At 45.5% G+C, this 27,867-nt stretch overlaps 1 protein-coding gene across 1 annotated transcript; it reads left to right on the top strand.

Annotated features, from left to right (window-relative positions):
* The first annotated feature begins 7,195 nt into the window (after positions 1–7,195).
* Positions 7,196–25,890, top strand: LOC123087477 (cysteine-rich receptor-like protein kinase 15). The gene is made up of 7 exons (XM_044509492.1): positions 7,196–8,112; positions 24,106–24,234; positions 24,316–24,428; positions 24,547–24,751; positions 24,863–25,100; positions 25,209–25,362; positions 25,445–25,890. The coding sequence occupies exons 1-7, from the start codon at positions 7,296–7,298 to the stop codon at positions 25,766–25,768; spliced, it is 1,980 nt and encodes a 659-aa protein (XP_044365427.1). The 5' UTR covers positions 7,196–7,295; the 3' UTR covers positions 25,769–25,890.
* Positions 25,891–27,867: the final 1,977 nt, after the last annotated feature.

A 27,867-nucleotide genomic window follows, 5' to 3' on the forward strand; every position in this document is an offset into this window, starting at 1 on the left:
AATTGCCACGCCATCCGGTAAATTGTCTATTTTTATTCTCATACATAGTTTCACCATACATAGGACAGATGCTCATACATTAAGAGTCACCATGCAGATGCTCATACATTAAGATGCTCGAAAAATTGGCTATCGTTATCACTAGTAGAAAACGGAGCTTTGGCGCCGATTCGTAAGGGCCTTTAGTGCCGGTTCCATAACCGGCACTAAAGGGTGGGCACTAAAGCCCCCCCCCCCTAGTACCGGTTCGGCACGAACCGGCGCTAAAGTGCCACCACGTGGCGTGAGCTCGCGCCCTGGTATGGGGGACCTTTAGTATCGGTTGGTGTTACCAACCGGTACTAAATGTTTTTTTTATATATTTTTTTGAAAATTTTGGAAAAAAAATTTTGATTTTTTTTATTTTTTATTTTTCTGAATTATTTGATGATTTAGTCTCTAATCACCTCTCTTAACTGCTCAAGTGTGGATCACTCATTCCAAATCGCCTAACTTCCCGGCCGGTCACCCATCCTCTCACTCCCCCAGCCTGAGCACACTTAACTTTGGAGTTCTATTCCCCCTACATTCCAAGTCTGCACTTGTTGTTTTTCTGACAAATGTAAGCTGTCAATCCTATTAACCCTCAGCAGTTTAGCTTGAGCATTAGGTCACACGTTTCACCGTTTGAGTTTGAAACTATTATTCTAAAAAAACAGTAATTATTTAGTAACACTAATATTTCTTGAATAAATTTGACCATAGTTTGACCAGATTTGACCAAAATTTAAAAAATTAAAATAATTATTTAGTAACACTAATATTCTTGAATAATTATGTAGTAACATTAATACTTCTTGAATAAGTAGTTTGACCAGATTTAACCAATTTTTTTAAAAAAAACTGAAATTTGACCATATCTTTTTTTCCTTTTGAAATTTGAGGATTCTAAAAAATTGCAAACAGGTCGTAGGCTGTCTCCATCGGATACGGATTTTCGTGCTGAATTTATTGATATATTATACGTTTTTTTCCGATATCGTATGCAAAAGTTATAGCCGTTTTATATTTTTGCTACACTTTTTGCAAAACATGTCCAAATTTAAGTTTTCAAATTTTCCTAACTAGTAGATGTAGTAATATAACTACCTCTCGAAGGATTTTATTTTTTGAAGTTTTTATCATTTTCTTTTGATTTTTTCAGAACTGAAAAGGCGATAAGGGGGGGTAGAGTTTGAAAATTGTCCTATAGTGCCAGTTTGTGTCACAAACCGGTAATATAGGTCAGACCCTTTAGTACCGGTTTGTGACACAAACCGGTACTAAAGGTGATCGTGGGGCCCCGGCCTGACGCCAGCCTGCCATCACCCCTTTAGTACCGGTTCGTGGCACGAACCGGTACTAAATGTTCAACACGAACCGACATTAATGCATAGCCGTTCGAACCGGCACTAATGGTACCATTAGTACCGGGCTAAAATCAAACCGGTACTAATGTGTCTCACATTAGGTCCTTTTTCTACTAGTGTATCTTGATTTTGACCGAAGGTCTCCATCTAGCACAGTAGACACATGCTTCTCGGTGCATGCATTCGAAGAATCGAGCTCGTCCGCTTCAGCTACGGTTGAGAGTGTGCACATCTCTGTGACGACCATTTCTGCTATGGCAGCCGTGCACTCATCGGCTCTCAGATCTTCTTCTTCATTCGAGCTAAAACTTAGAGATAGCAAAACCATAATGAACAACTGGAGAAGTAATATTCAGTAGGAATGTTTGAGAAACAAGTTACCTTCCGTCGATGCCGTGGACCAACTCGATATGCAGATCTGGTGAACGAATCATCTCCGTCAGCAAGATTAACTAGGCAGGTTCAGATTATTGCTAACCAAGGGAACCCTTGGACGAGTAGCGCACTCAGTATCCTTTGTGTCACTTTCTAGATTGATTGGAAGAAGAACAGTACGAGGCACTGCCTCCTTTTCAGATGTGGCAATGCAGCCTTTACGTGCTCGGAGAAGACTCATAAAGGTAGGCGAAGGTGGATTGAATTAATTGGTCCCAGGCCACTGTTCTGTTTCATACTGTTCACGTGAAACTTTAATAAATGACTCAGAACAGGTACGAACCGCTGCCTCGTACGCCACCGGTGGGTATTCACACCCAAGTATCATTTCGACGAAAGTGGCATGGATCCCAATAGATCATTGGAGCGGCCGAGATTTCGGAGGAGTGCGCCGCCGAGTGCTCTTAATCCGTATCCCATGTCCATGTTACTAGTTTATGTTACTATCTCTATAATGGGGAGTAACATGTGTGTGATAACATGCAACACTTTATTTATTAGGCTATAGACACATCTTGCCTTAATATATATGTGTGTGATGTTACTCATACTAGTAATAAGTAGTTATGTTACCATTTTTATCTCTTTCTTCATTTATTGCATGTCAGACCACCCACAGTGGGAATAAGATATCTCCAACAGTTTGTATGTTAGCTTGTTGGTAAAATATGTCATGTCATCAACCAACACCTTAAGGCTGGTCATAGTGGAGAGTAACTTAGACTAGTAACATACATATGTTACTAGTCTATGTTACTACCTTCATAGTGGTTAGTGTCATAGGTGTGGTAATATAGTTGCCTTCATTTATTACTTTGTAGACTCATTATGCATTGGAAACCGCTATGTGATGGTAACATATTATGTTACTCTATTTGCCTCTCTCCTCATTAACTACTTGCCACATCACCAATTTTGCTTATGTGGCATCTATGTTACTACCTATGTTACTCCCACTATGACCAGCCTAATATACAACAACTCCAATGGATAGTATCTAGTTTGCCCAGTAGGACGTGAGATAATAAATAAGGTGTTCCCTCATTCTACATTGGAGCTTGTGCAAGGGGTGTTGGTTCATGTAGATACAACATTGCTATCTTCCCTCATTTATTGTATGACACCTCATCAAAAATCCTATGTGGCAAAGTCTACCGACAATTATCTTACAACCATTGGAGATGTCCTAAGAGCAAGTATAATAAGCCTAGTCAGCTGGCTATAAGGTTTTACATGTCAGCAAAAATCCTTGCTGGAGGAGTGAGAAACGAAGAGAGAGAGAAGAGCCGGCGCTCCGTGTATCGCCCGGCTGCAGCTCAATCTTCAATGCAATACAGCCAACATGCAGCCGGCGTGAGTGCTAAACACAAGAGCTCCGTCTTTCCTGCCAATCATGTGAGCCTGTTTGACCTTCTTTACATGCAAACATTGAATAGTATAGTCCATCTAATAGCCAGCCTACAGCCAGCCTATTATACTAGTAGTCTTTTATCAAGCCTTTGGATGATGTGGCACCCATATACAGCCAGCAGCAGGCTCTTCTATTAGCCATGCTCTAACATATATAGGTAGTAACATCACACATATCTAGGTTAAATAGATGATGTGGCAAGCAATAAATAAAGAAATAAAGAAAAATGATAACATAGCTAGTTACTAATAGTATGAGTAACATCACACACTTATTAAGACTAAATGAGTCTATAGCTTCATAAATAAAGTGTTACATGTTACCACACATACATTACTCCCATTATAGAGATAGTAACATAGATTAGTAATATGTGCATGTTACTAGTCTATATTACTATTCATTGTGGCCGGTCTTAGAAACCATTCCCAACGGGAGTTGAACCGTGGACGCAGGGTGTGCCACTGGGACCCACGCTCCTAATTATCACGCACGCTGTAACCAACCACACGTTCAAGAATATCCAGGAAACAAAGACACGCGCAAGTGTTCCATGTTGGCTAGTCTGAATTCCTAAAACTTCATATAATTACTATATATCCAGCTAATTGTGTAATCAGATGGTCAGATTTCTTGTGGTGGAAAGAATCCACTAGAATTCAACTTTTAGACTTATTATTGATGCTTGTATTTTTCTGAATTTATTTTAGGCCTTTCGTCGATGTATTTTTTTCGAAAAACCTCCAATCTATTCATCTTTAATCATGGCAGTACAATGAATATCAAAAATAAAAATTACATCAAGATTCGTAGACCATCTAGCGATGACTACAAGCACTGAAGCAAGCCGAAGGCGCGCCGTAGTCATCACCCCTCGATCGCCGGAGTCAGGCACAACTTGTTTAGTAGACAGTCAGGAAATCGTCGTGCTAAGGCCCCATATGACCAGCGCACCAGAACAGCAACCGACGCAGATGAAGAATAACGTAGGTTGGAAGGATTCAACCCAAAGACACACGAACGTAGACGAATAACGACGAGATCCAAACAAATCCACCACAGATAAATCCGTTGAAGACACACATTCACACACTCACCAACGATACTAGAAATAGGATGTGCATGCATGCATGCATTCATAGGATTGAGTATATACGCATGTATATGAGTATCTGTATTTGTACTATATAAAAAAACTATTGGCCTCGTAAGATTTTTCTGACCAATGGCCAACCAGTAACTGACAGTTGTTAGCCTCGCAAAAGAAAATTCACGTTTTTTAGTTCGCAGAAGGGCAAACATTATGTCACAATCGTTAACCAGACGACGCTGTAAACCCAACCACACATTTAAGAAAGAAATTTCCCCCTGCTTTGTATTACAAAGTAACCATTCGATACAACCAATGAGCTGGGGCTGAAGCAGCACAAACAAGCCCAAAAGAAAGAAAAGAGAAAAAAAAAGAAAATAAACAAATGCCGATAACGGCGGATCGACAAAACGACGAAGCCTCGTGACGGCTGCGACCACCGGAGATCGCCCACCAAGCTCCGAGACTCCGAAGTGCCGCTACCCAACAACACCTCCAAGAAGAGACGTGACGATGGCGACGCTGCTACCAAGGGTTTCCCCCAGTACACGGCGAGGAGAGAGGAAGGGTAGCCCCGTCGCCCTCCAGGAAGGTCTGGCAGCATCCTCAGATGCCACCGCTTCGGTGTCGTCCAAGCCAACAGAGATTTCTCCCGATCCCAGCCTCTACCTCAGGCACTCCACTAGTCGCCACCAGACCGACCACCACCCAGCGCCAACATGGACACAAAGCTTCCCATGCTGTCTCACCACGGCACCGCGAAGGTGGTCTGCACAACGAAGAAGAGAAGCCGGGACTAGGCCAACATCACCGTCGGCGTACGGGAGGGCCCCACCTTCACTGTCCACGATGGTAGCCGACCGGACGCCATGGCAGGAGCCTACCGGGCCCGTGGCCCCACAGGCCCGGCCGGGCCCTCAAAGGCCCGGACAGCTCCCGCCTCCGTGCAACAGCTGGCACGCCGTCGACGTTGCTGTCCCAGTCCAAGCCGCTCCCCTGCCTCCCCATACAGAGAGCGTCGCGGTCGCGCCGGAGCCGACCCGCAAGGACCCAGAAGGGACCATACGGGCCCAGATCTGGGCCGGGGACGTGCCACCAGCCGACCAGCACCACCGGACCATCCCGCTGCCAAGAGACGACACCACCACGACAAGCACCTCCGGGCTCCACACCAGGATGCCGGACCGCCACCGGCCGAAGCGCACCGCCGCTGGCCATCACCGCCCGAGCAAGGGAGGACCACGCGTGGGGAAGGGCAAGCCCACCGCCGCCAGCATCACGCGGCCGAGGGCCAGCGGCGCAGGCTAACGGCGGCGGGAGGAGGGAGGGGCGCGAGGAGGGGCTGGAGGCGTGCGGTGGAAGGCCTCCCGGCCGCCTCGCTCAGGGAGGCGATGCGGGGGTACGGGGCCGTAGAGGGGTGGTGGGGAGGGGTGGGGGAGGAGAAGGGGAACAGGATGAGGAGGGGGTTAGTGGCTCCGGCGGGCTCCGGAGCCAAAATGGCTACTTTTTAATCAATCATCACCCAACCACACATTTGCCAGTTCAGTCTCGTAAAACTTTGTGTATTTGTTCCCGTCAAAAAGTAACTTTGTGTATTTGTTACCATATCGATCTTGTCGTCTAGTAAAACAGCGTCTCCGGTCTCATAAGACTTTTCTCGACGGAGGACGGCCATACACCAGAGTAAATAGCATAAAACTACTACTTTATAGGCTAGGGTTTCAAAAAACTACCGATTTTTAATTTTTCTCATATAACTACCAAATGGCTGGTCGATTATTTCAAAAAGCCCAAATCATTGAGTATTTATCAGTTGATCATGATTATGACAGGTTGGGCCCACACCTAAACAAACCGTTAGTTTGACCGTTTACTTTCACCGTTAAATTACATGTGGGGCCCACATGTAAGTTTCATCTTCCCTCTTCTCTATCTTCTTCCTCTCTATCTCTTCTCTTCCTCTCCCTGCCCACATGTGAGCCGGCGACGACACTCCCTCTCCTCCCCACCGCCCCGACTATCATGGTAGGTGCTCGCCGGAGCTCCTGGTGGCGACGAGGCCGGCCTCATCCATGGCGACAGGAGGTGCGCATGGCGTCCGCGTTGAGCCTGAGGAGCTCGGGGCATGGGATGGCGGCGGCTGCGGGCAACGCACGACGTGGCGGCGAGGCACAGCGTGGCAACGACGCGGGCGAGGCGCGGCGTGACAGCGGCCGCGGAGCAGGCGAGGCACGGCGTGGCGGCGAGGCATGGCGCGGCGACGGCCACGGGACAGGCAAGGCACAATGTGACGGCGGCCGCAGGCAGGCGAGGCATGGAGTGGCGCGGGGCAGGCGAGGCACGGCGTGGCGACGTCCGCGGGCGAGGCACGACATGGCGGCGGCCGCGGGGCAGGCAAGGCATGGTGCGGCTCGCCGGCCGGAGGAGGCAGCGCGGCCCTGCCGAGCGGGATCGAGCTCCTGGCTGCTCAGGGACCCGATTGCTTTTTTTAGAAAACTCACAGGGACCTGATTGCTTTTTCAAAAAACTTGTAAGGACCCGATTGCTTTTTACAAAACTTATTGTGGGACCCACCTGTAAGTTAACGGTCAAACAAACGGCTATCTTGCATGTGGGCCCTAATTGTCATAATCATGATCAATTGATAATCACTCGATGATTTGGGTTTTTCGAAACAGCCGACCACCCATTTGATAATTATATGAGAAAAATTAAAAATTGGTAGTTTTTTAGAACCATAGCCTATAAAGTAGTGGTTTTATGCTATTTACTCTACACTAAACAGTAAGTCACTGTCGTCTCTCTACAATTTTTCTGCCCAAAAGGCCAACGGAAGTCAGGCTCGTTACGGAGACGCACGCTGTAGCCCAACCACACATTCGAGTGTTCCACATTGGCTATCCACCGAATTGTGCACAAGTATATCCCGAGTGACCAGAGCCGACATTCACGCGCGCCATTAGCCATTGCCATGCCGTCCCCGGCGCTGGCCCTCGCGCTCCTCCTCCTAGCCGCAAGCATAGCAGCTTCCCAGGCGGAGACCAAGTGCCTAGACTCCGTTGCTTCTCCCTCCGCCGCACCAGCACCACCGACGTCCAACACTACCAACAGCAGCGCGTTCCAGGCCAACGTCCTCACGCTCCTGAACGCCCTCCCCCGGGCGGCGGCGCCAACGGGTTTCGCCTCCCTCTCCTTGGGCACCGGCCGCGACCGTGCCTTCGTCCGCGGCCTCTGCCGCGGCGATACCACACCGTCCGAGTGCCTCGCGAGCCTGCAAGCAGGCGTCCTGGACTCCCGCGGCAAGTGCGCGTCCAACCGGAGCGTCGCATCCTGGTACGACAAGTGCTACATCACCTACGCCGACACAAACGCCACGAACAACTACAACTACGAGGTGCGCTCGCTTGATGTGCTGAGCGACATCCCGACATCTTTTGACCGGAGTAGCCACGACCAGGAGTTCTACTCGCTGTTAGATCGCCTGGTGGCACGGGCGGCAAGCGCCGGAGGCACTGGGGAGGCGAAGTTCGCCACCGGGGAGGCCGTGTACGCACCCAATGGGACGATGTACGGTCTCGCGGAGTGCATGAGGGACCTTAGCGGCGAGGAGTGCAATCAGTGTCTGCAATTATTGTTGACCCCTATGCCGTCCTGCTGCAACGGATATCAGGGAGGGACGGTGCAAAACTTCAACTGCCGACTTCGGGTTCAAGCATATGCCTACTATGACCTGGCGCTCGACGCTCCGCCTTCGGCTGCCGCACCGCCCGGGCCCATCTCCTCGCTCGGTGAGTAAATAAAATTACTCCCGATTTTATGCCGGAGTAATGCTAGACCCACGTAAACTTACGTGAAGTTTTTACGTAAAAGTTGATGTGGAGGTAGTTAATTGGATGAAGATTAGTGGCTGGGGCCCATCTCACTTGAAATCAGAGGGGGAGAGGATTATAGTTAGGAAGATTACGTTACTTTATGTAGGCTGTTCGTAGATGGAGCATTATTGTTTATGCTGAGAGAGGGAAGAAAGAGAAATGCTACATCTACGTGCATGTTACATATGCTTTACGTGCCTGGCCAGTTAGCAATTTGTGACTGGAAATAGAGGGGAAGGGCGAGCCCATCCCGAGGGAATTTAGCGGGAGAGAATTAGAGGGAAGGTTACGAAACAGACACGTAGATGTAGCATTGCTGATGAAGAAACTATCCGTTTTTTTAGCAGCCGGAAGAAAATATCTGATGCAGGCGTGTTTGAATTAAACAAAATTGAAGGAACCTATGGCCCAGGGCAGGCCCCCATCTCTCGTTCCAATCCTTTTCTTTTTCTTCCATCATAAAAGCAAGATCATTAATTAACGAGTAGAGTGTGGCTAGGTTTCAGTTAACTGAGATTTAGCCAAGTCTCGGTCAAATCCCGTAAGAAAAAAAGTCTTAGTCTAGTGATATAACATGTAAGAAAGACAAAAGAAAATTATATTTTTTTGCACAAATCTTAATGTAAGAACTCACGAATATAACACGACTGAGACTCAATCAACTGAGACTTAGTAAGATTGTAACGAGTATTCCCTGCAAAGGTCACTCCCACCTCCCCAGGATGCGACAAGTGCCACACTGCAGGTGAGCCACTTGTCGCAACCTGGTACATTTTCTTTTTTCGTAGACTCATTTATTCAAAACATTTTTTTCTCTTAGACCGCGTGTTCAAATTTCAACCCGATTTCACTGTCGCATCGGGGTCTTTGAAATTAGATCCTCTGTTATAGGTTTTGACAATCTTTTATTTTCACAAAAACTAGAAAAGTCGGACAAAAAACAGAGCCAGAAGCACAATTTTGTTTTCCCCGTTTTCCTTTTCTAAAGAGGCATAGCCATGGCTCTAGTGGAGGCACACGAGAAGAAAATATGTGCTCTCTCACGGAAGCAAAAAAAGTTTTTTTTTCACTTTCCACGAGGCACAATTGTACCTCTCGCGAAGCAAATCCGTGCCTCCAGGAGAGGCAAACTTGCACCTTTCATGGAAAAAGAAAAGAAAACATAATTTATCCTTTTCCGAGAGGCACAGCCGTTGTGCTTCTGGCGGAAGCAAACGTGTGCCTCCATGGGAAGCAAACCTTTGCGTCTCTTGAAAAAGAGAAAACACATTCGAGGGAGGGAATAAAGGGAAATGCTACATCTACGTGCCTGGCTAGTTAGCAGTTTGTGACTAGAAATAGAGGGGAAGGAGGAGCCCATCCCGGGGGAATTTAGGGAGGGGGGGAATAGACTGAAGGTTACAAAACAAACACATAGATGTAGCATTGCTCGAGAAGAAACTATCTTTTTTTTAGCAACACGAAGAAAATATCAGATAAAGGCGTGTTTGAATTAAACAAAATAGAAGGAACCTATGGGCCCCCATCTCTCGTTCCAATCCTTTTCTCTTTCTTCCATCATAAAAACAAGATCATTAATTAACGAGTAGAGTGTGGCTAGGTTTCAGTCCATTGAGATTTAGCCAATTCTCAGTCGAGTCTCGGAAAAAAGTCTCAGTTAAGTGATATAACATGTAAGAAATAAAAAAGGAAAAAAACTAAAAAAATTGCCCAAATCTTAATGTAAGAACTCACAAATATAGCATCGACCGAGACATAATGAAGTCTCAGTCGACTGAGACTTAGCAAGACTTCCCTGCAAAGGTCACTCCCACCTCCCCAGGATGCGATAAGTGCCACACTGCATGTGAGCCACTTGTCGCAACTGGTACTTTTTCTTTTTTTTGTAGACTCATTTATTCAAAACATTTTTTCTCTTAAACCGTGTGCTCAAATTTCAAACCGATTTCTCCTCCCATCGGGATCTTTAAAATTAGATCCTCTGTTATAGGTTTTGACAAACTTTTATTTTCACAAAAAACTAGAAAAGCCGGACGAAAACCGAGCCAAAAGCACAATTTTGTTTCCACTTTTTCCCTTTCTGAAGTGGCATAGCTATGGCTCTAGTGGAGGCAAATATGTGCCTCAACGAGAAGCAAATATGTTCTCTCTCACGGAAGCAAAAAACACATTTTTTTCACTTTCCAAGAGGCACAATTGTGCCTCTCACGAAGCAAACCCGTGCCTCCAGGAGAAGCAAACTTGCACCTTTCGCCAAAACAAAAAAAAGAAAACAAATTTTATCCTTTTCCGAGAGGCAGTACTGTTGTGCTTCTGAGGGAAGCAAACGTGTGCCTCCATGAGAAGCAAACCTTTGCGTCTTGTGAAAAAGAGAAAACACATTTTTTTTCTTTTTCTGAGAGGCATAGCTATGCATGTCGCGAAAGCAAATCCGTGCCTCCCCGAATAGCAAACCCGTGTCTCTCACGTTAGCAAAAGAAACGAGTTTTTTGGGCAAAATTTTGTTTTTTGGATTTTTATTTTTGTCCAAAACCTAGTGGAAAACTGGGCAAAAGCCATAAAGCTGAAAAACTAAAAGAAAAATCATCTAAAACCCAAAAACATGTACTAAAAAAAGATCCCGAGAGAGTGCCCAACACAATACATGTGGCTACGACGGAGAGCAAGCCAAGTGACGTCCTCCCAGCCCACCAAAAAGTGACCCTTAAGGGAGCCGCGCAATGAGTACTCGTTTCTTTACTTGCTTCCTCATAAATGGCAGATCTTCTATGATATATGTTTTGGAGGACGGGTACCAGATAGCATTATGTTTACCATATGAAATTGGAAACTTCATTTTAGACACCTCTAAGAAAGACAAAAATTTGTTTAAAAATGGGCTTACCTTTTGTTTTTTTGGGGCCATTTTTTTCCTTTTTTGCATAGACTACAAATCATCGAATTATTTATGGAAACTTTTTGGCCCTAAGAAAAATGAAGGAACTTTTTTTGCAAACAGGATCAGAATCTATTATAGAAGTTCATCGGAAATATAAACATCTAAAATATAATAAAAATTAGATCGAGATTTCAAGACCTCTAAATGACCAGTACTGCCAACAGAATGTGTCGGCGGCGCGCCACTGTCATCACTCCCCTACATGAGCCGACTTGAACTAGTCGATGCTGATCGGTCCTATAATTCTCAATACAATTGTTGTAACATCCGGACCACATACATCCAGGTGGTGCTGAAAGAATTTTGTAGGGAAACCATCTGGGCTAGGGGACTTAAGAGGGAATATATGAAAAGGGTCCATTTTAAGGAAACTTTATAGATTTGTAGGAGATATCAATAGCTATCCGTCCGTAAAAAGTTGGAAATTTTAACTTATACTCCGTCCGTACCAGAATATAAGGTGTATTGATTTCTGTGCAAGTCAATCATTTGAATGTTTGACCAAGATTATAGAATAAAAAAACAGCATATGAAATACCTAATATATAAAATATGAAACTACTTTTCATGATGGACCAAATGATATAAATTTCAAATTGTGGATATTCATACACTTTCCTAAAAACTAGATCAAACGTACACTCGTTTGACTTTTGAAAAAAACAAATACACCTTATATAATGGAATAAAGGGAGTAAATTGGATTTTTTGAGTGGGATGTATCAGCCTAAAAAGGAGGGTCTCTAGATCCCGATAGCCAAATCTTCATGCTCAGATATGTTGTTGCTTCGCTAGAAAATGTCTTTGAATGAACTTTTTTTCATGAGAAACAACAATTTCTACTGGGATGTAGTATATCGGGGATGATTGAATTATGCTCCCTAAAAGGAAAAAAGAACTGCAGAATTATTCGCCTCTGCTTCTGCCCTCGGATAAACTATGTATCACTCATTGTGAGTAATGTCAGTTATTTCTTCTTCTTTTTATTGTTTCCTCCTTTTCACTTCTCTTTCTCTCTGTGTCTACATCGTCCAGCTTGGGCCTGTGTGTTTACTGCATGCATCAACATTATGTCTGGTCACAAGTAGTACATTTTATTTTGTTAGCTGCTCAATATGTTCGTATGTACCTCTACCTCTTTTCTTGAATGATGGACATTCCAAAACACACAAAATTGCAACCGAATGTAATCCAATCAAGATAAGGGCTGCTTTGGTTCAAAAGATTTAAAAAATGCAGGAATAAAAAAAACATATGCATGGTGTAGGAATACACGTGCGAAACAAAGGATTGCTAAACACAAGAATTTTGTCAATTTTGGTGTTTGGTTCAAAGGAATTTGGAAAAACACAGGAATTCTAATAAAACATGGTCAGTTCAAGTCAAACCACATGAAAATGTTTATTTAGAAAGTTATTTTGCCAGTAAGGATGTTAGTCTCGTATTTTGGGGAAATGAATTTGAAAGAGAGTTCCAAGTGAATTTTATAATTCCTGCATTTTCCCTTTGAAACTAGGATCAAAGAAATAGTTCCTCGGTTCCTTTGAATCAAAGGCATGAATAGTATCACCATGGGAAATTTTCCTATTCCTATGACTTTCCTCCACTTTTCGTTTGAACCAAAGGAGCCCTTAGATGCATAGTAGTGCATACACAAATGTTGCAACTAAGATTATCTAGACCAAGTCGAACTATTGCTGGTCACCTTCTAGGATCGAAAAATAGTGTTATCCATTGGTCCACACAATATAAACATGACAAACAAATTTAGAAAGTGACATGACCAAGTCACCTACGTTACTGTATCTACCGAAACTGATGGGCCTGCTTTGTCCTCTTACATGTAGTGAAACCCCTTGGCTTGGTTGTTGGTGACTACGACCACTTTTGGCTTAATGAACACAATCTCATCAGTATCAGAGCTAGAACCATACTTTTCTTAGGGACATTTATATTCATGCCCCTAATTTGCGCCCACTTTCATATTTACCTATAAATTTTTTTTATGTGCTCAAATTTGCCCCTAGAAAGCATTTTAGGTCACGAGAATTCCCTTCCAGCTGGTCAATGGTGCATGACCGATACATGGAAAATTCATAACAAATTCATATGAACTCAGAAGAATGCAAAAGAAGATATCAAAATGTTCATAAAGTATCACCTGTACGCGCATGTCATTTACTCTCATCACCTACACGTGCATTTATTTGCATTCACCCTAAATAGTTTTTTAATGTTATAAACCCTAAAAAGCTTTAATGAGTTCTTTTGTAATGAATGTAAATGACATATGCATATAGGTGATGTTTTCTGAACATTTTGATATCTTATTTTGCATTCTCCTAAGTTCATATGAATTTGTTATGAATTTTCAAAGTTTGGGTCAAACAACTTTGACCAGATGAAAGGGCATTCTTGCGACCTAAAATGCCTTTTAGGGGCAACTTTGAGCACATCAAAAAGTTAGGGGTAAATTTGAGTAGTGGGTTCGAGTTAGGGGCACAAATGTGAAGGTCCCTTTTTCTTGATGCAACATGCAAGAACAAGCTTAACTTGTGTAGGGTATGGGTGAAATTATTTATTGTCTAGTATCCAAATTTATTCCTCCATATCCAAAATACCCAATATCTTCATGTCCAAAATATCTTCCCTACTATGCAACTAAGTCTCCAAGTGTCCAAGATACCTTCCCTACTATGCCATCGTGACAAGCATATCCAACACCTACTAAGTACAACAATAAGATAATATACAATAGCCAAGCACTGTAATGCAATATAACAATCATAATAAGGTAACATTACCTAGAGGAACAATGTAACATCGCCTCTCTTTGTCTTGTCAGTAAAGTATGAGAGCATCATGTTGGGGAACGTTGCGGAAAATTAAAATTTTTCCTACGGTTTCACCAAGATCCATCTATGAGTTCATCTAAGCAACGAGTCTAGGGAGAGAGTTTGCATCTACATACCACTTGTAGATCGCGTGCGGAAGCTTGCAAGGTGATGATGTAGTCGTACTCGACGTGATTCAAATCACCGATGACCTGCGCCGAACGGACGGCACCTCCGCGTTCAACACACGTACGGAACAGCCACGTCTCCTCCTTCTTGATCCAGCAAGGAAGGGAGGAGAGGTTGAGGGAGATGGCACCAGCAGCAGCACGACGGCGTGGTGTTGGTGGAGCTGCAGTACTTCGGCAGAGCTTCGCTAAGCGCTATGGAGTTGGAGGAGGTGTTGGGGAGGGAGAAGGAGGCAACCAAAGGCCAGGGCACCAGGTATGAAGTCCCTCCTCTCCCCCCACTATATATAGGGGTGCCAAGGGAGGGTGGCCGGCCCTAGGAGATCCAATCTCCTAGGGGGTGCGGCGGCCTAGGGAGGTTTCCCTCCCCCCCAAGGCACCTAGGAGGTGCCTTCCACTAGTAGGACTCCTCCCCCTTGGAAACCCTAGGCGCATGGGCCTTGTGGGGCTGGTGCCCTTGGCCCATGTAGGCCAAGGCGCACCCCCTACAGCCCATGTGGCCCCCGGGGATGGGTGGCCCCACCCGGTGGGCCCCCGGGACCCCTCCGGTGGTCCCGGTACAATACCGATAACCCCGAAACTTGTCCCGATGCCCGAAACAGGACTTCCCATATATAAATCTTTACCTCCGGACCATTCCGGAACTCCTCGTGACGTCCGGGATCTCATCCGGGACTCCGAACAACATTCGGGTTACTGCATATACATATCCCTACAACCCTAGCGTGACTGAACCTTAAGTGTGTAGACCCTACGGGTTCGGGAGACATGTAGACATGACCGAGACTCTCTTAGTCAATAACCATCAGCGGGATCTGGATACCCATGATGGCTCCCACATGCTCCTCGATGTTGTCATCGGATGAACCACTATGTCGAGGATTCGATCAAACCCTGTATACAATTCCCTTTGTCAATCGGTACGTTACTTGCCCGAGACTTGATCGTCGGTATCCCAATACCTTGTTCAGTCTCGTTACCGGCAAGTCACTTTACTCGTACCGTAATGCATGATCCCGTGTCCAACACCTTGGTCACATTGAGCTCAATATGATGATGCATTACCGAGTGGGCCCAGAGATACCTCTCCGTCATACGGAGTGACAAATCCCAGTCTCGATCCGTGTCAACCCAACAGCTACTTTCGGAGATACCTGTAATGCACCTTTATAGTCACCCAGTTACGTTGTGACGTTTGGTACACCCAAGGCATTCTTACGGTATCCGGGAGTTACACGATCTCATGGTCGAAGGAAGAGATACTTGACACTTGCAAAGCTCTAGCAAAACGAACTACACGATCTTTTATGCTATGCTTAGGATTGAGTCTTGTCCATCATATCATTCTCCTAATGATGTGATCCCGTTATCAATGACATCCAATGTCCATAGTCAGGAAACCATGACTATCTGTTGATCACAACGAGCTGGTCAACTAGAGGCTTACCAGGGACATAGTGTGGTCTAAGTATTCACACGTGTATTATGATTTCCGGATAATACAGTTATAGCATGAATACAAGACAATTATCATGAACAATGAAATATAATAATACTTTTATTATTGCCTCTAGGGCATATTTCCAACAGTCTCCCACTTGCACTAGAGTCACTAATCTAGTTACATTGTGATGAATCGAACACCCATAGAGTTCTGGTGTTGATCATGTTTTGCACGCGAGAGAGGTTTAGTCAGCGGATCTGCGACATTCAGATCCGTGTGCACTTTGCAAATCTCTATGTCTCCATCTTGAACATTTTCACGGATGGAGTTGAAACGACGCTTGATGTGCCTGGTCTTCTTGTGAAACCTGGGCTCCTTTGCGAGGGCAATAGCTCCAGTGTTGTCACAGAAGAGTTTGATCGGCCCCGACACATTGGGTATGACTCCTAGGTCGGTGATGAACTCCTTCACCCAAATTGCTTCATGTGCTGCCTCCGAGGCTGCCATGTACTCCGCTTCACACGTAGATCCCGCCACGACGCTCTGCTTGCAGCTGCACCAGCTTACTGCTCCACCATTCAACATATACACGTATCCGGTTTGTGACTTAGAGTCATCCGGATCTGAGTCGAAGCTAGCGTCGACGTAACCCTTTACGACGAGCTCTTCGTCTCCTCCATAAACGAGAAACATGTCCTTTGTCCTTTTCAGGTACTTCAGGATATTCTTGACCGCTGTCCAGTGTTCCTTGCCGGGATTACTTTGGTATCTTGCTACCAAACTCACGGCAAGGTTTACATCGGGTCTGGTACACAGCATGGCATACATAATAGATCCTATGGCTGAAGCATAGGGGATGACACTCATCTCTTCTTTATCTTTTGCCGTGGTCGGTGACTGAGCTGAGCTCAGTCTCATACCTTGTAACATAGGCAAGAACCCCTTCTTGGACTGATCCATTCTGAATCTCTTCAAAATCTTTTCAAGGTATGTACTTTGTGAAAGACCTATGAGGCGTCTCGATCTATCTCTATAGATCTTGATGCCTAATATATAAGCAGCTTCTCCAAGGTCCTTCATTGAAAAACACTTATTCAAGTAGGCCTTAATGCTGTCCAGAAATTCTATATCATTTCCCATCAGGAGTATGTCATCTACATATAATATGAGAAATGCTACAGAGCTCCCACTCACTTTCTTGTAAACGCAGGCTTCTCCATAAGTCTGCATAAACCCAAACGCTTTGATCATCTCATCAAAGCGAATGTTCCAACTCCGAGATGCTTGCACCAGTCCATAAATGGATCGCTGGAGCTTGCATACTTTGTTAGCGTTCTGAGGATCGACAAAACCTTCCGGCTGCATCATATACAGTTCTTCCTTAAGATGCCCGTTAAGGAATGCTGTTTTGACGTCCATCTGCCATATCTCATAATCATAGTATGCGGCAATTGCTAACATGATTCGGACGGACTTTAGCTTCGCTACGGGAGAGAATGTCTCGTCGTAGTCAATCCCTTGAACCTGTCGATAACCCTTAGCGACAAGTCGAGCTTTATAGATGGTAACATTACCATCCGCGTCCGTCTTCTTCTTAAAGATCCATTTGTTTTCTGTCGCTCGCCGATCATCGGGCAAGTCTGTCAAAGTCCATACTTTGTTTTCATACATGGATTCTATCTCGGATTTCATGGCTTCAAGCCATTTGTTGGAATCCGGGCCCGTCATTGCTTCTTCATAGTTCGAAGGTTCATTGTTGTCTAACAACATGATTTCCAGGATAGGGTTGCCGTACCACTCTGGTGCGGAACGTGTCCTTGTGGACCTACGAAGTTCAGTAGTAACTTGATCCGAAGTACCTTGATCATTATCATGGTTTTCCTCTTCAGTTGGTGTGGGCATCACAGGAATGGTTTCCTGTGCTGCGTCACTATCCCGCTCAAGAGGTAGTACTTCATCGAGTTATACTTTCCTCCCACTTACTTCTTTCGAGAGAAACTCTTTTTCCAGAAAGCATCCGTTCTTGGCAACAAAGATCTTGCCTTCGGATCTTAAGTAGAAGGTATACCCTATAGTTTCCTTAGGGTATCCTATGAATACGCATTTTTCCGACTTGGGTTCGAGCTTTTCAGGTTGAAGTTTCTTGACATAAGCTTCGCATCCCCAAACTTTTAGAAACGACAGCTTAGGTTTCTTTCCAAACCATAATTCATACGGTGTCGTCTCAACGGATTTAGACGGTGCCCTATTTACAGTGAATGTAGCTGTCTCTAGAGCGTATCCCCAAAATGATAGCGGTAAATCGGTAAGAGACATCATAGACCGCACCATATCCAATAGAGTGCGATTACGACGTTCGGACACACCGTTTCGCTGAGGTGTTCCAGGCGGCGTGAGCTGTGAAACGATTCCACATTTCTTTAAGTGTGTACCAAATTCGTGACTTAAGTATTCTCCTCCACGATCTGATCGTAAGAATTTTATCTTTCGGTCACGTTGATTCTCCACCTCATTCTGAAATTCCTTGAACTTTTCAAAAGTCTCAGACTTGTGTTTCATTAAGTAGACATACCCATATCTACTCAAGTCATCTGTGAGAGTGAGAACATAACGATATCCTCCGCGAGCCTCAACGCTCATTGGACCGCATACATCGGTATGTATGATTTCCAATAAGTTGGTTGCTCGCTCCATTGTTCCGGAGAACGGAGTCTTGGTCATTTTACCTAAGAGGCATGGTTCGCACGCGTCAAACGATTCATAATCAAGAGACTCTAAAAGTCCATCAGCATGGAGCTTCTTCATGCGCTTGACACCAATGTGACCAAGGCGGCAGTGCCACAAGTATGTGGGACTATCGTTATCAACTTTAAATCTTTTGGCATCTACACTATGAACATGTGTAATATTACGCTCGAGATTCATTAAGAATAAACCATTGACCATCGGAGCATGACCATAAAACATATCTCTCATATAAATCGAACAACCATTATTCTCAGACTTAAATGAGTAGCCATCTCGTATTAAACGAGATCCAGATACAATGTTCATGCTCAAACTTGGCACTAAATAACAATTATTAAGGTTCAAAACTAATCCCGTAGGTAAATGTAGAGGCAGCGTGCCGACGGCGATCACATCGACTTTGGAACCATTCCCGACGCGCATCGTCACCTCGTCCTTTGCCAGTCTCCGTTTATTCCGCAGCTCCTGCTGTGAGTTACAAATATGAGCAACGGCACCGGTATCAAATACCCAGGAGTTACTACGATTACTGGTAAGGTACACATCAATCACATGTATATCAAATATACCTTTGGTGTTGCCGGCCTTCTTATCCGCTAAGTATTTGGGGCAGTTCCGCTTCCAGTGACCCTTCCCCTTGCAATAAAAGCACTCAGTCTCAGGCTTGGGTCCATTCTTTGACTTCTTCCCGGTAACTGGCTTACCAGGCGCGGCAACATCTTTGCCGTCCTTCTTGAAGTTCTTCTTACCCTTGCCCTTCTTGAACTTAGTGGTCTTATTGACCATCAACACTTGATGTTCTTTCTTGATTTCAGCCTCTGCTGACTTCAGCATCGAGAACAATTCAGGAATGGTCTTTTCCATTCCTTGCATGTTGTAGTTCATCACAAAGCTCTTGTAGCTTGGTGGGAGCGACTGGAGGATTCTGTCAATGACCGCCTCATCTGGGAGGTTAATGTTCAGCTGGGTCATACGATTGTGCAACCCAGACATCTTCAGGATGTGCTCACTGACAGAACTGTTTTCCTCCATCTTACAACTGTAGAACTTGTCGGAGACATCATATCTCTCGACCCGGGCATGAGCTTGAAAAACTAGTTTCAGCTCTTCGAACATCTCATATGCTCCGTGATGCTCAAAACGTTTTTGGAGCCCCGGTTCTAAGCTGTAAAGCATGCCGCACTGAACGAGGGAGTAATCATCAGCGCGAGACTGTCAAGCATTCATAATGTCTTGGTTCTCTGGGACGGGAGCGTCACCTAGCGGTCCTTCTAGGACATATTGTTTCCTGGCAGCTATGAGGATGATCCTCAGGTTCCGGACCCAGTCCGTATAGTTGCTGCCATCATCTTTCAGCTTGGTTTTCTCTAGGAACGCGTTGAAGTTCATGTTGACATTAGCGTTGGCCATTGATCTACAAGACATATTTGCAAAGGTTTTAGACTAAGTTCATGATAATAAAGTTCTAATCAAATTATGAACTCCCACATAGATTAGACATCCCTTTAGTCATCTAAGTGTTACACGATCCGAGTCGACTAGCCCGTGTCCGATCATCACGTGAGACGGACTAGTCATCGTCGGTGAACATTTTCATGTTGATCGTATCTTCCATACGACTCGTGTTCGACCTTTCGGTCTCCGTGTTCCGAGGCCATGTCTGCACATGCTAGGCTCGTCAAGTTAACCCTAAGTGTTTTTGCTGTGTAAAACTGTCTTACACCCGTTGTATGTGAACGTAAGAATCCATCACACCCGATCATCACGTGGTGCTTAGAAACGACGAACTGTAGCAACGGTGCACAGTTAGGGGAGAACACTTCTTGAAATTTTATAAGGGATCATCTTATTTACTACCGTCGTCCTAAGTAAACAAGATGCATAATACATAATAAACATCACATGCAATTATAGTTGTGACATGATATGGCCAATATCATATAGCTCCATTGATCTTCATCTTCGGGGCTCCATGATCATCTCGTCACCGGCTTGACACCATGATCTCCATCATCATGATCTCCATCATCGTGTCTTCATGAAGTTGTCACGCCAACGACTACTTCTACTTCTATGACTAACGTTTAGCAATAAAGTAAAGTAGTTTACATGACGTAATTCAATGACACGCAGGTCATACAAAAATAATGACAACTCCTATGGCTCCTGCCGGTTGTCATACTCATCGACATGCAAGTCGTGAATCCTATTACAAAGAACATGATCTCATACATCACAATTCATCATTCATCACAACTTTTGGCCATATCACATCACATGATCAATCGCTGCAAAAACAAGTTAGACGTCTTCTAATTGTTGTTGCATCTTTTACGTGGCTGCAATTGGGTTCTAGCAAGAACGTTTTCTTACCTACGAATCACCACAACGTGATTTTGTCAACTTCTATTTACCCTTCATAAGGGCCCTGTTCATCGATTCCGCTCCAACTAAAGTGGGAGAGACAGACACCCGCCAGCCACCTTATGCAACTAGTGCATGTCAGTCGGTGGAACCGGTCTCACGTAAGCGTACGTGTAAGGTTGGTCCGGGCCGCTTCATCCCACAATACCGTCGAAGCAAGAAAAGACTAGTAGAGGCAAGTAAGATGACAAATCCACGCCCACAACAAAATTGTGTTCTACTAGTGCAAAGAGAACTACGCATAGACCTAGCTCATGATGCCACTGTTGGGGAACGTTGCGGAAAATTAAAATTTTTCCTACGGTTTCACCAAGATCCATCTATGAGTTCATCTAAGCAACGAGTCTAGGGAGAGAGTTTGCATCTACATACCACTTGTAGATCGCGTGCGGAAGCTTGCAAGGTGATGATGTAGTCGTACTCGACGTGATTCAAATCACCGATGACCTGCGCCGAACGGACGGCACCTCCGCGTTCAACACACGTACGGAACAGCCACGTCTCCTCCTTCTTGATCCAGCAAGGAAGGGAGGAGAGGTTGAGGGAGATGGCACCAGCAGCAGCACGACGGCGTGGTGTTGGTGGAGCTGCAGTACTCCGGCAGAGCTTCGCTAAGCGCTATGGAGTTGGAGGAGGTGTTGGGGAGGGAGAAGGAGGCAACCAAAGGCCAGGGCACCAGGTATGAAGTCCCTCCTCTCCCCCCACTATATATAGGGGTGCCAAGGGGGGGTGGCCGGCCCTAGGAGATCCAATCTCCTAGGGGGTGCGGCGGCCTAGGGAGGTTTCCCTCCCCCCCAAGGCACCTAGGAGGTGCCTTCCACTAGTAGGACTCCTCCCCCTTGGAAACCCTAGGCGCATGGGCCTTGTGGGGCTGGTGCCCTTGGCCCATGTAGGCCAAGGCGCACCCCCTACAGCCCATCTGGCCCCCGGGGATGGGTGGCCCCACCCGGTGGGCCCCCGGGACCCCTCCGGTGGTCCCGGTACAATACCGATAACCCCGAAACTTGTCCCGATGCCCGAAACAGGACTTCCCATATATAAATCTTTACCTCCGGACCATTCCGGAACTCCTCGTGACGTCCGGGAGCTCATCCGGGATTCCGAACAACATTCGGGTTACTGCATATACATATCCCTACAACCCTAGCGTGACTGAACCTTAAGTGTGTAGACCCTACGGGTTCGGGAGACATGTAGACATGACCGAGACTCTCTTAGTCAATAACCATCAGCGGGATCTGGATACCCATGATGGCTCCCACATGCTCCTCGATGTTGTCATCGGATGAACCACTATGTCGAGGATTCGATCAAACCCTGTATACAATTCCCTTTGTCAATCGGTACGTTACTTGCCCGAGACTTGATCGTCGGTATCCCAATACCTTGTTCAGTCTCGTTACCGGCAAGTCACTTTACTCGTACCGTAATGCATGATCCCGTGTCCAACACCTTGGTCACATTGAGCTTAATATGATGATGCATTACCGAGTGGGCCCAGAGATACCTCTCCGTCATACGGAGTGACAAATCCCAGTCTCGATCCGTGTCAACCCAACAGCTACTTTCGGAGATACCTGTAATGCACCTTTATAGTCACCCAGTTACGTTGTGACGTTTGGTACACCCAAGGCATTCTTACGGTATCCGGGAGTTACACGATCTCATGGTCGAAGGAAGAGATACTTGACACTTGCAAAGCTCTAGCAAAACGAACTACACGATCTTTTATGCTATGCTTAGGATTGGGTCTTGTCCATCATATCATTCTCCTAATGATGTGATCCCGTTATCAATGACATCCAATGTCCATAGTCAGGAAACCATGACTATCTGTTGATCACAACGAGCTGGTCAACTAGAGGCTTACCAGGGACATAGTGTGGTCTAAGTATTCACACGTGTATTATGATTTCCGGATAATACAGTTATAGCATGAATACAAGACAATTATCATGAACAATGAAATATAATAATACTTTTATTATTGCCTCTAGGGCATATTTCCAACACATCATGTACTGACCCTTCTCAACCGGCTAGGACATAGGTGAATTTTAGATCACAATATGTGTAACACAAGAAAATTTAGGTTATTGCAGTGCTTTCTACCACCGAAGGATGTAGAAACTACTGCCGGTACTCTAGCAGCACATCATGTGCATCATCAGTCACATCCACATGTACACAATCCTATGTTAATATGAAAAAATGTGGCTAATCTAGCTTCTAATATTTGGAACATAACTAAGACCATTTTTTAAGTGGTTACCTTCAAATATGATTGCCATTTTGCACTTTTTTATATTCAAAGGTGTATCATCAATGTGTGACGTGATCATTTACGCCTAAGATCACCAATTGCATGCAGCACTTGCTTGAAATATCGACGGTTGCCTCTACAATCCTTCTGGAGGTGTTGCAAATCACTCTAAACCTTTGGTTATGACCAGTAACATGAAGGAACATTGTGACTTGGGCCATATGATGAGGGAGACCTTGTGGAGGTGCTCTGCCACCAAGGTGGAGGTGATGGGGTAGTGAGGATTGGACTTGCACCAAAAGTGTTGTGGTAACTCTAAAATCCCCGACAGTGTACATCTTTGACCTGCCGAGCCTCTCTTGCCACACACCTTGCGCGCAGCAGGACTAGCTATACATAAACAACTTTTGGAATTGGCATTGGTATTGGATTGTGTATATGTCTATGGTTGGGACTTGAGTATGTTAAAGGTTAGATGCTTGAGTCAAACATGTGTAACGCGGGCTAATAAATTAATGCATCGTGGCGGTAGTCAAAATAGACAAAATAAATCTAGGCTAGATGGATAATCACAAATGGAACGTTGCGGGCGCCCGTGGCATGGTGAATGGACCGGCCCTGGCGTGATAGTCAAAATGTGTCTAATGATCTTGGCGTCGCTTTGTAGTCGATTCTATTATATCAATTGATCACTGACTCTAATTAACCAATATCATCTCCATGTCTGCTTTCTGTAAAGGTCCAGTCATGTAAATTGTAACAACATCCGATTCAGGTTTCCTTGGCTGGCCTAGGTGAGGGATTCTTTGAGTACCTTGTGAACCTAACCAAGGGGGCCACACAGGCACCTAACATATAAAACAATATATCTGAGGCCCAAGTTTAACATCGTACGAGCTTCCAGTTAAGCACCAAATGATTCATGCAGCACGACATTGTGAATGCTCCTCCTCCCATTTCCGTCTCTCATGTTGGCAGCCGTTGCACTACGGTTCGAAGATGTTAAGGATCGAATAATTGTCTTGTGCAATGACCAGTGCCGATAGTGATAAACCGCTTAAAACATGTAGGAAAGAGGAGATTACAACAAGTCATCCTTGATGTTGGTATTTCTGTTGGAACTTTATTAGTCCTAGTGGTTGTGCTCGCTTGTGTTTTCCGGCAGAGGAGAAGGATCAAGGCCAACAAGGAAAACCAAGGTATGCCACAGAAGAGCACAGGGTTCAAAGGGGAACAAAGAGAAAGCGAGGCATAGTTGAATTGTGTGTTTCTTATTGCAGATAATGCAGGGGATGGCATGAACTATATTAGTCTGGAAGCGTTAAGAGCTGCAACATCCAATTTTTCTATAAACAATAAACTGGGAGAAGGAGGATTCGGAGAGGTGTTTAAGGTACGCTTAATATGTTGTTATGAATATCACATGAGAATACAAATCCATACTAGTAATACCAGGCAATAATTAGGTAAATTGTTTATTTTAATCCAAGAGCAAACTTGCTTCTACATAGGGCGAATTGCAGGATGGAACCAAAATAGCCGTCAAAAGGCTCTTAAAGGACTCTGCTCAAGGGCTCGATGAGTTGAAAAATGAGCTAATGTTAGCTAACAGACTTAAGCACAAGAATCTGGTGCAGCTTCTCGGCGTTTGCTTGCGAGAGAAATTGATGGTGTACGAATACATGCCTAATGGAAGCCTACACACGAGCCTTTTCAGTAATCCTCCCTGTCCCAACTCATCTTGTTAAAACTTTAGTACAGCTAGCTATACACCCCTAGTCCGCATATTCTGCTGTTTTTAGTTCGAGTGGTGCATGTATGTCACAGGTTCAGAGAAGGCACACCAGCTGGATTGGACGAAAAGAAGCATGGTCATCTCTGGGATTGCTCGAGGTCTATTGTATCTCCACCAGGAGTCTCGTCTAAAAGTCATACACCGCGACCTGAAGCCAAGCAACATCTTACTGGACCTGGATATGACACCCAAGATCTCGGACTTTGGTCTGTCTAGGGCTTTCGGTGGAGATCAATCAATGGATATAACAAAACGTCCTGTCGGTACAATGTAAGTCTGTACTTCTATACTTTCTCTGCAAATATACATGTTGATTGCACAAAGTACTAGTCAAATTAACTGAAGACGACTGTTTATTTTTGGAACTAATTCATGCAGTGGATACATGTCTCCGGAGTATGCGTACTGCGGCCAAGTCTCTACCAAGTCCGACATGTACAGCTTCGGAGTCATAGTTCTAGAGATTGTGACTGGTAGGAGGAACAATAGGTCGGTTGAAGATGATACTGCCTGCAGATCTCTGCTCAGCTACGTAAGATCCGCACAGATATGTAATACATGTGTACGTATAACCTACCTCACTCAACGAGCTGCTGTTTATCTTTGACGTACAGGTATGGGAGAAGTGGAGCGCAGGCTCGATGGAAGGGGTGGTAGATCCTTCCCTGGCCGGACGTTACCCTGACAGCGAGGTGCGAAACTGCGTGCAAATCGGGCTGCTGTGTGTCCAGAGGAATCCCAGCGCCCGGCCGACCGCGTCGGAAGTGGTCGTCATGCTCGACAGCCATTCCATGTCGATGACTATGCGGACTCCCCCCAGGCCAGCGTTCTGCTTCGCACAACCTGGCATCATCAGTCCATCACTCAGTTACCACAGCAACCTGGATGCCCCCGGTTCAAGCAATGACGTGACGATATCCGATGTGCAGCCTAGGTAGGACGAATTCAGAAGTTTGTATAAGTAACTACAACTAAAATGGCTCTCACAAATGCGAGAGCATCATACTTATTTTTCGGAGATGTTTGAAAATGAATTATTATTATTCTTTTGCGGGTAAAATTTTAATTAGTCAACCATCAACCTTACAGTCTTTCTTACATAGATCAACGATTTCCGGCAGGCCATAGCCTGAACTTACATATATGTATGCCGGTCCGCCACAGCTCACACAAATAATTAAGCTTAGTGCGTACAAAAGCTCATCAAATAATCGCAAGAGTGGGAAAATGGTAACCATGAAAAAGTTGCAGAGGGCAAATTCTTTTGCTGGCTTCCAGAATAAGCTCCCCTACCCGGCTTATTCTAGAAGCCCAACCAAATTAATATATTGTTTTAAAAGCCTCCTAATTAAAACTTGACTAGTAGGCTTCTTAAAATTTAAATTTGGTTGCTACTAGAGTAAGCTGGGTAGGGGGCAGCTTATTCTAGAAGCTACAAAAAAAAACTGGCCCTAAGTAATATATTGCATTACAAAATAAATAATAGAAAAACAGGCTAAAATATTGCAGTGGAGGATAGACTGGCTTAACGCCACTAGTAGTTACCAGTGGCGGGCTGAACTAGAGCCCGCCATATTTACTTCCGCGATCTGGCGTGGAAAAAATGATTCCTTCTAATTGGTCAAAACGACCCTCCCATGATTGATGACGTGGTTAGCATCCGCGCTTCCACACCCATGTGTGCTTCTTCTAAATGGTGGAGAGGAGAGGAGCCAATCAGGTCCTCTCAGCACCGACCATCTTTTCACCTCCATCGTCATCGATCAATTCCGGCCTGCTCCGGCCATCTTCTTTGGAGCCAAGCATGCTCCAACGCCTCCTTGCTGTCCTCTGTCTTCCCCATCGACACTGCTTTGTCCATGCAGATGTGATGATGCTCCGGTCCATGTATGCGAGCTCAACTGCGGGCCTTGGTCTGTGCAAGTGATAATGCTGCAATGGCAGAGCTGAGGTCACGTGCAACCTGCTCGACCACGGGATCAGCATCGACGCCGTGGAGGTGGAGCGGCGCTGGGCCGTGGATTTTGTGTGTGTGTGCTAGCTTCCCGAGCTGGGACACGGCCCCACCATGGAGAGCCGCTGCCACACTCATGGGAGGTGCATATTTTTAAATTTGTAAAAATCATACCAGCGGCGGATGAAAAAAGGCCGCCACAAGTATGTTTCCCTGCCAGTGGCGGGCCAATATTGGCACTTGGCATTGGTAATGTACACCGTCAATGGCGAGTGCTACACAAAGCCCGCCACTAATTGGCCTTTACTAGTGACGGGCGGGACGCCCGCCACTAATGACATGTTTGCAGTGCCGGGAGATCAATGGCGAGCGGCCCTGAGAGCAAAGCTGTCACTAATGGGCTTTTTGCACCCATCATTGTTAGGCATTCCTACAGTAGTGCTAATGCAATCACCCCGATGATTGCCGGATTGCCTCATATCTATAACCTTGCTAGGGTTATTGATGATCGAGCTTCTCAACGGTCTCCTTACTACAATAGGTAATTTATGAATCTGTAACCACATCGGCATATGCACCATCCAGATGTCCTACGCTCGACTAGCTGTCGTAGGGATGCAATAGCAAAAGAATGAAGCTTGTTCAGTGAACAGATTTGTGCCCAAAGGTCCGAAGCATGCCTCCTATGTACGGTCTGTTAGGATGATCTCCACCGTGTGGGCTCAACGGCCCACCGGGCCCTTAGATCCGCGCCCTGATCGGGGGCGCTCAGCCCACTATGGGTGACGGGCCCCTGTCACCTGCACTATATAAAGAGGTGGGGGAAGGCGGCTCGCATCACGAGGTTCGTCGCGATGCCGCACACCCCACCTACATCCCCTACCGATCTAGGGTTAGTGCAGTGCTGACGGGAAGCACCGCCACCACATTGCCATCTCACTGCAATCACCGCCGCCACAACACCACCATGGCTGCTGGCTCGAGCTCGCCGAGCCAAGGAGAAGGTAAATCACCGATTGATCTAGCCTACATCGATCCAGAGTTCTATCAATGGTATCAGCCAGATTAGGTTTGAGTTTTTTC

This window comes from Triticum aestivum, chromosome 4A, assembly GCF_018294505.1.
Source record: "Triticum aestivum cultivar Chinese Spring chromosome 4A, IWGSC CS RefSeq v2.1, whole genome shotgun sequence".
Lineage (NCBI taxonomy): Eukaryota > Viridiplantae > Streptophyta > Magnoliopsida > Poales > Poaceae > Triticum > Triticum aestivum.

What these genes read in the sequence shown, in the direction of transcription:
- LOC123087477 (XM_044509492.1), top strand. Translation starts at nt 7,296, where the DNA reads ATGCCGTCCCCGGCGCTGGCCCTCGCGCTCCTCCTCCTAGCCGCAAGC. An exon ending in AAACGTCCTGTCGGTACAAT is followed by an intron (nt 25,101 to 25,208) that starts GTAAGTCTGTAC and finishes TAATTCATGCAG; the next exon opens with TGGATACATGTCTCCGGAGT. An exon ending in GCAGATCTCTGCTCAGCTAC is followed by an intron (nt 25,363 to 25,444) that starts GTAAGATCCGCA and finishes TTTGACGTACAG; the next exon opens with GTATGGGAGAAGTGGAGCGC.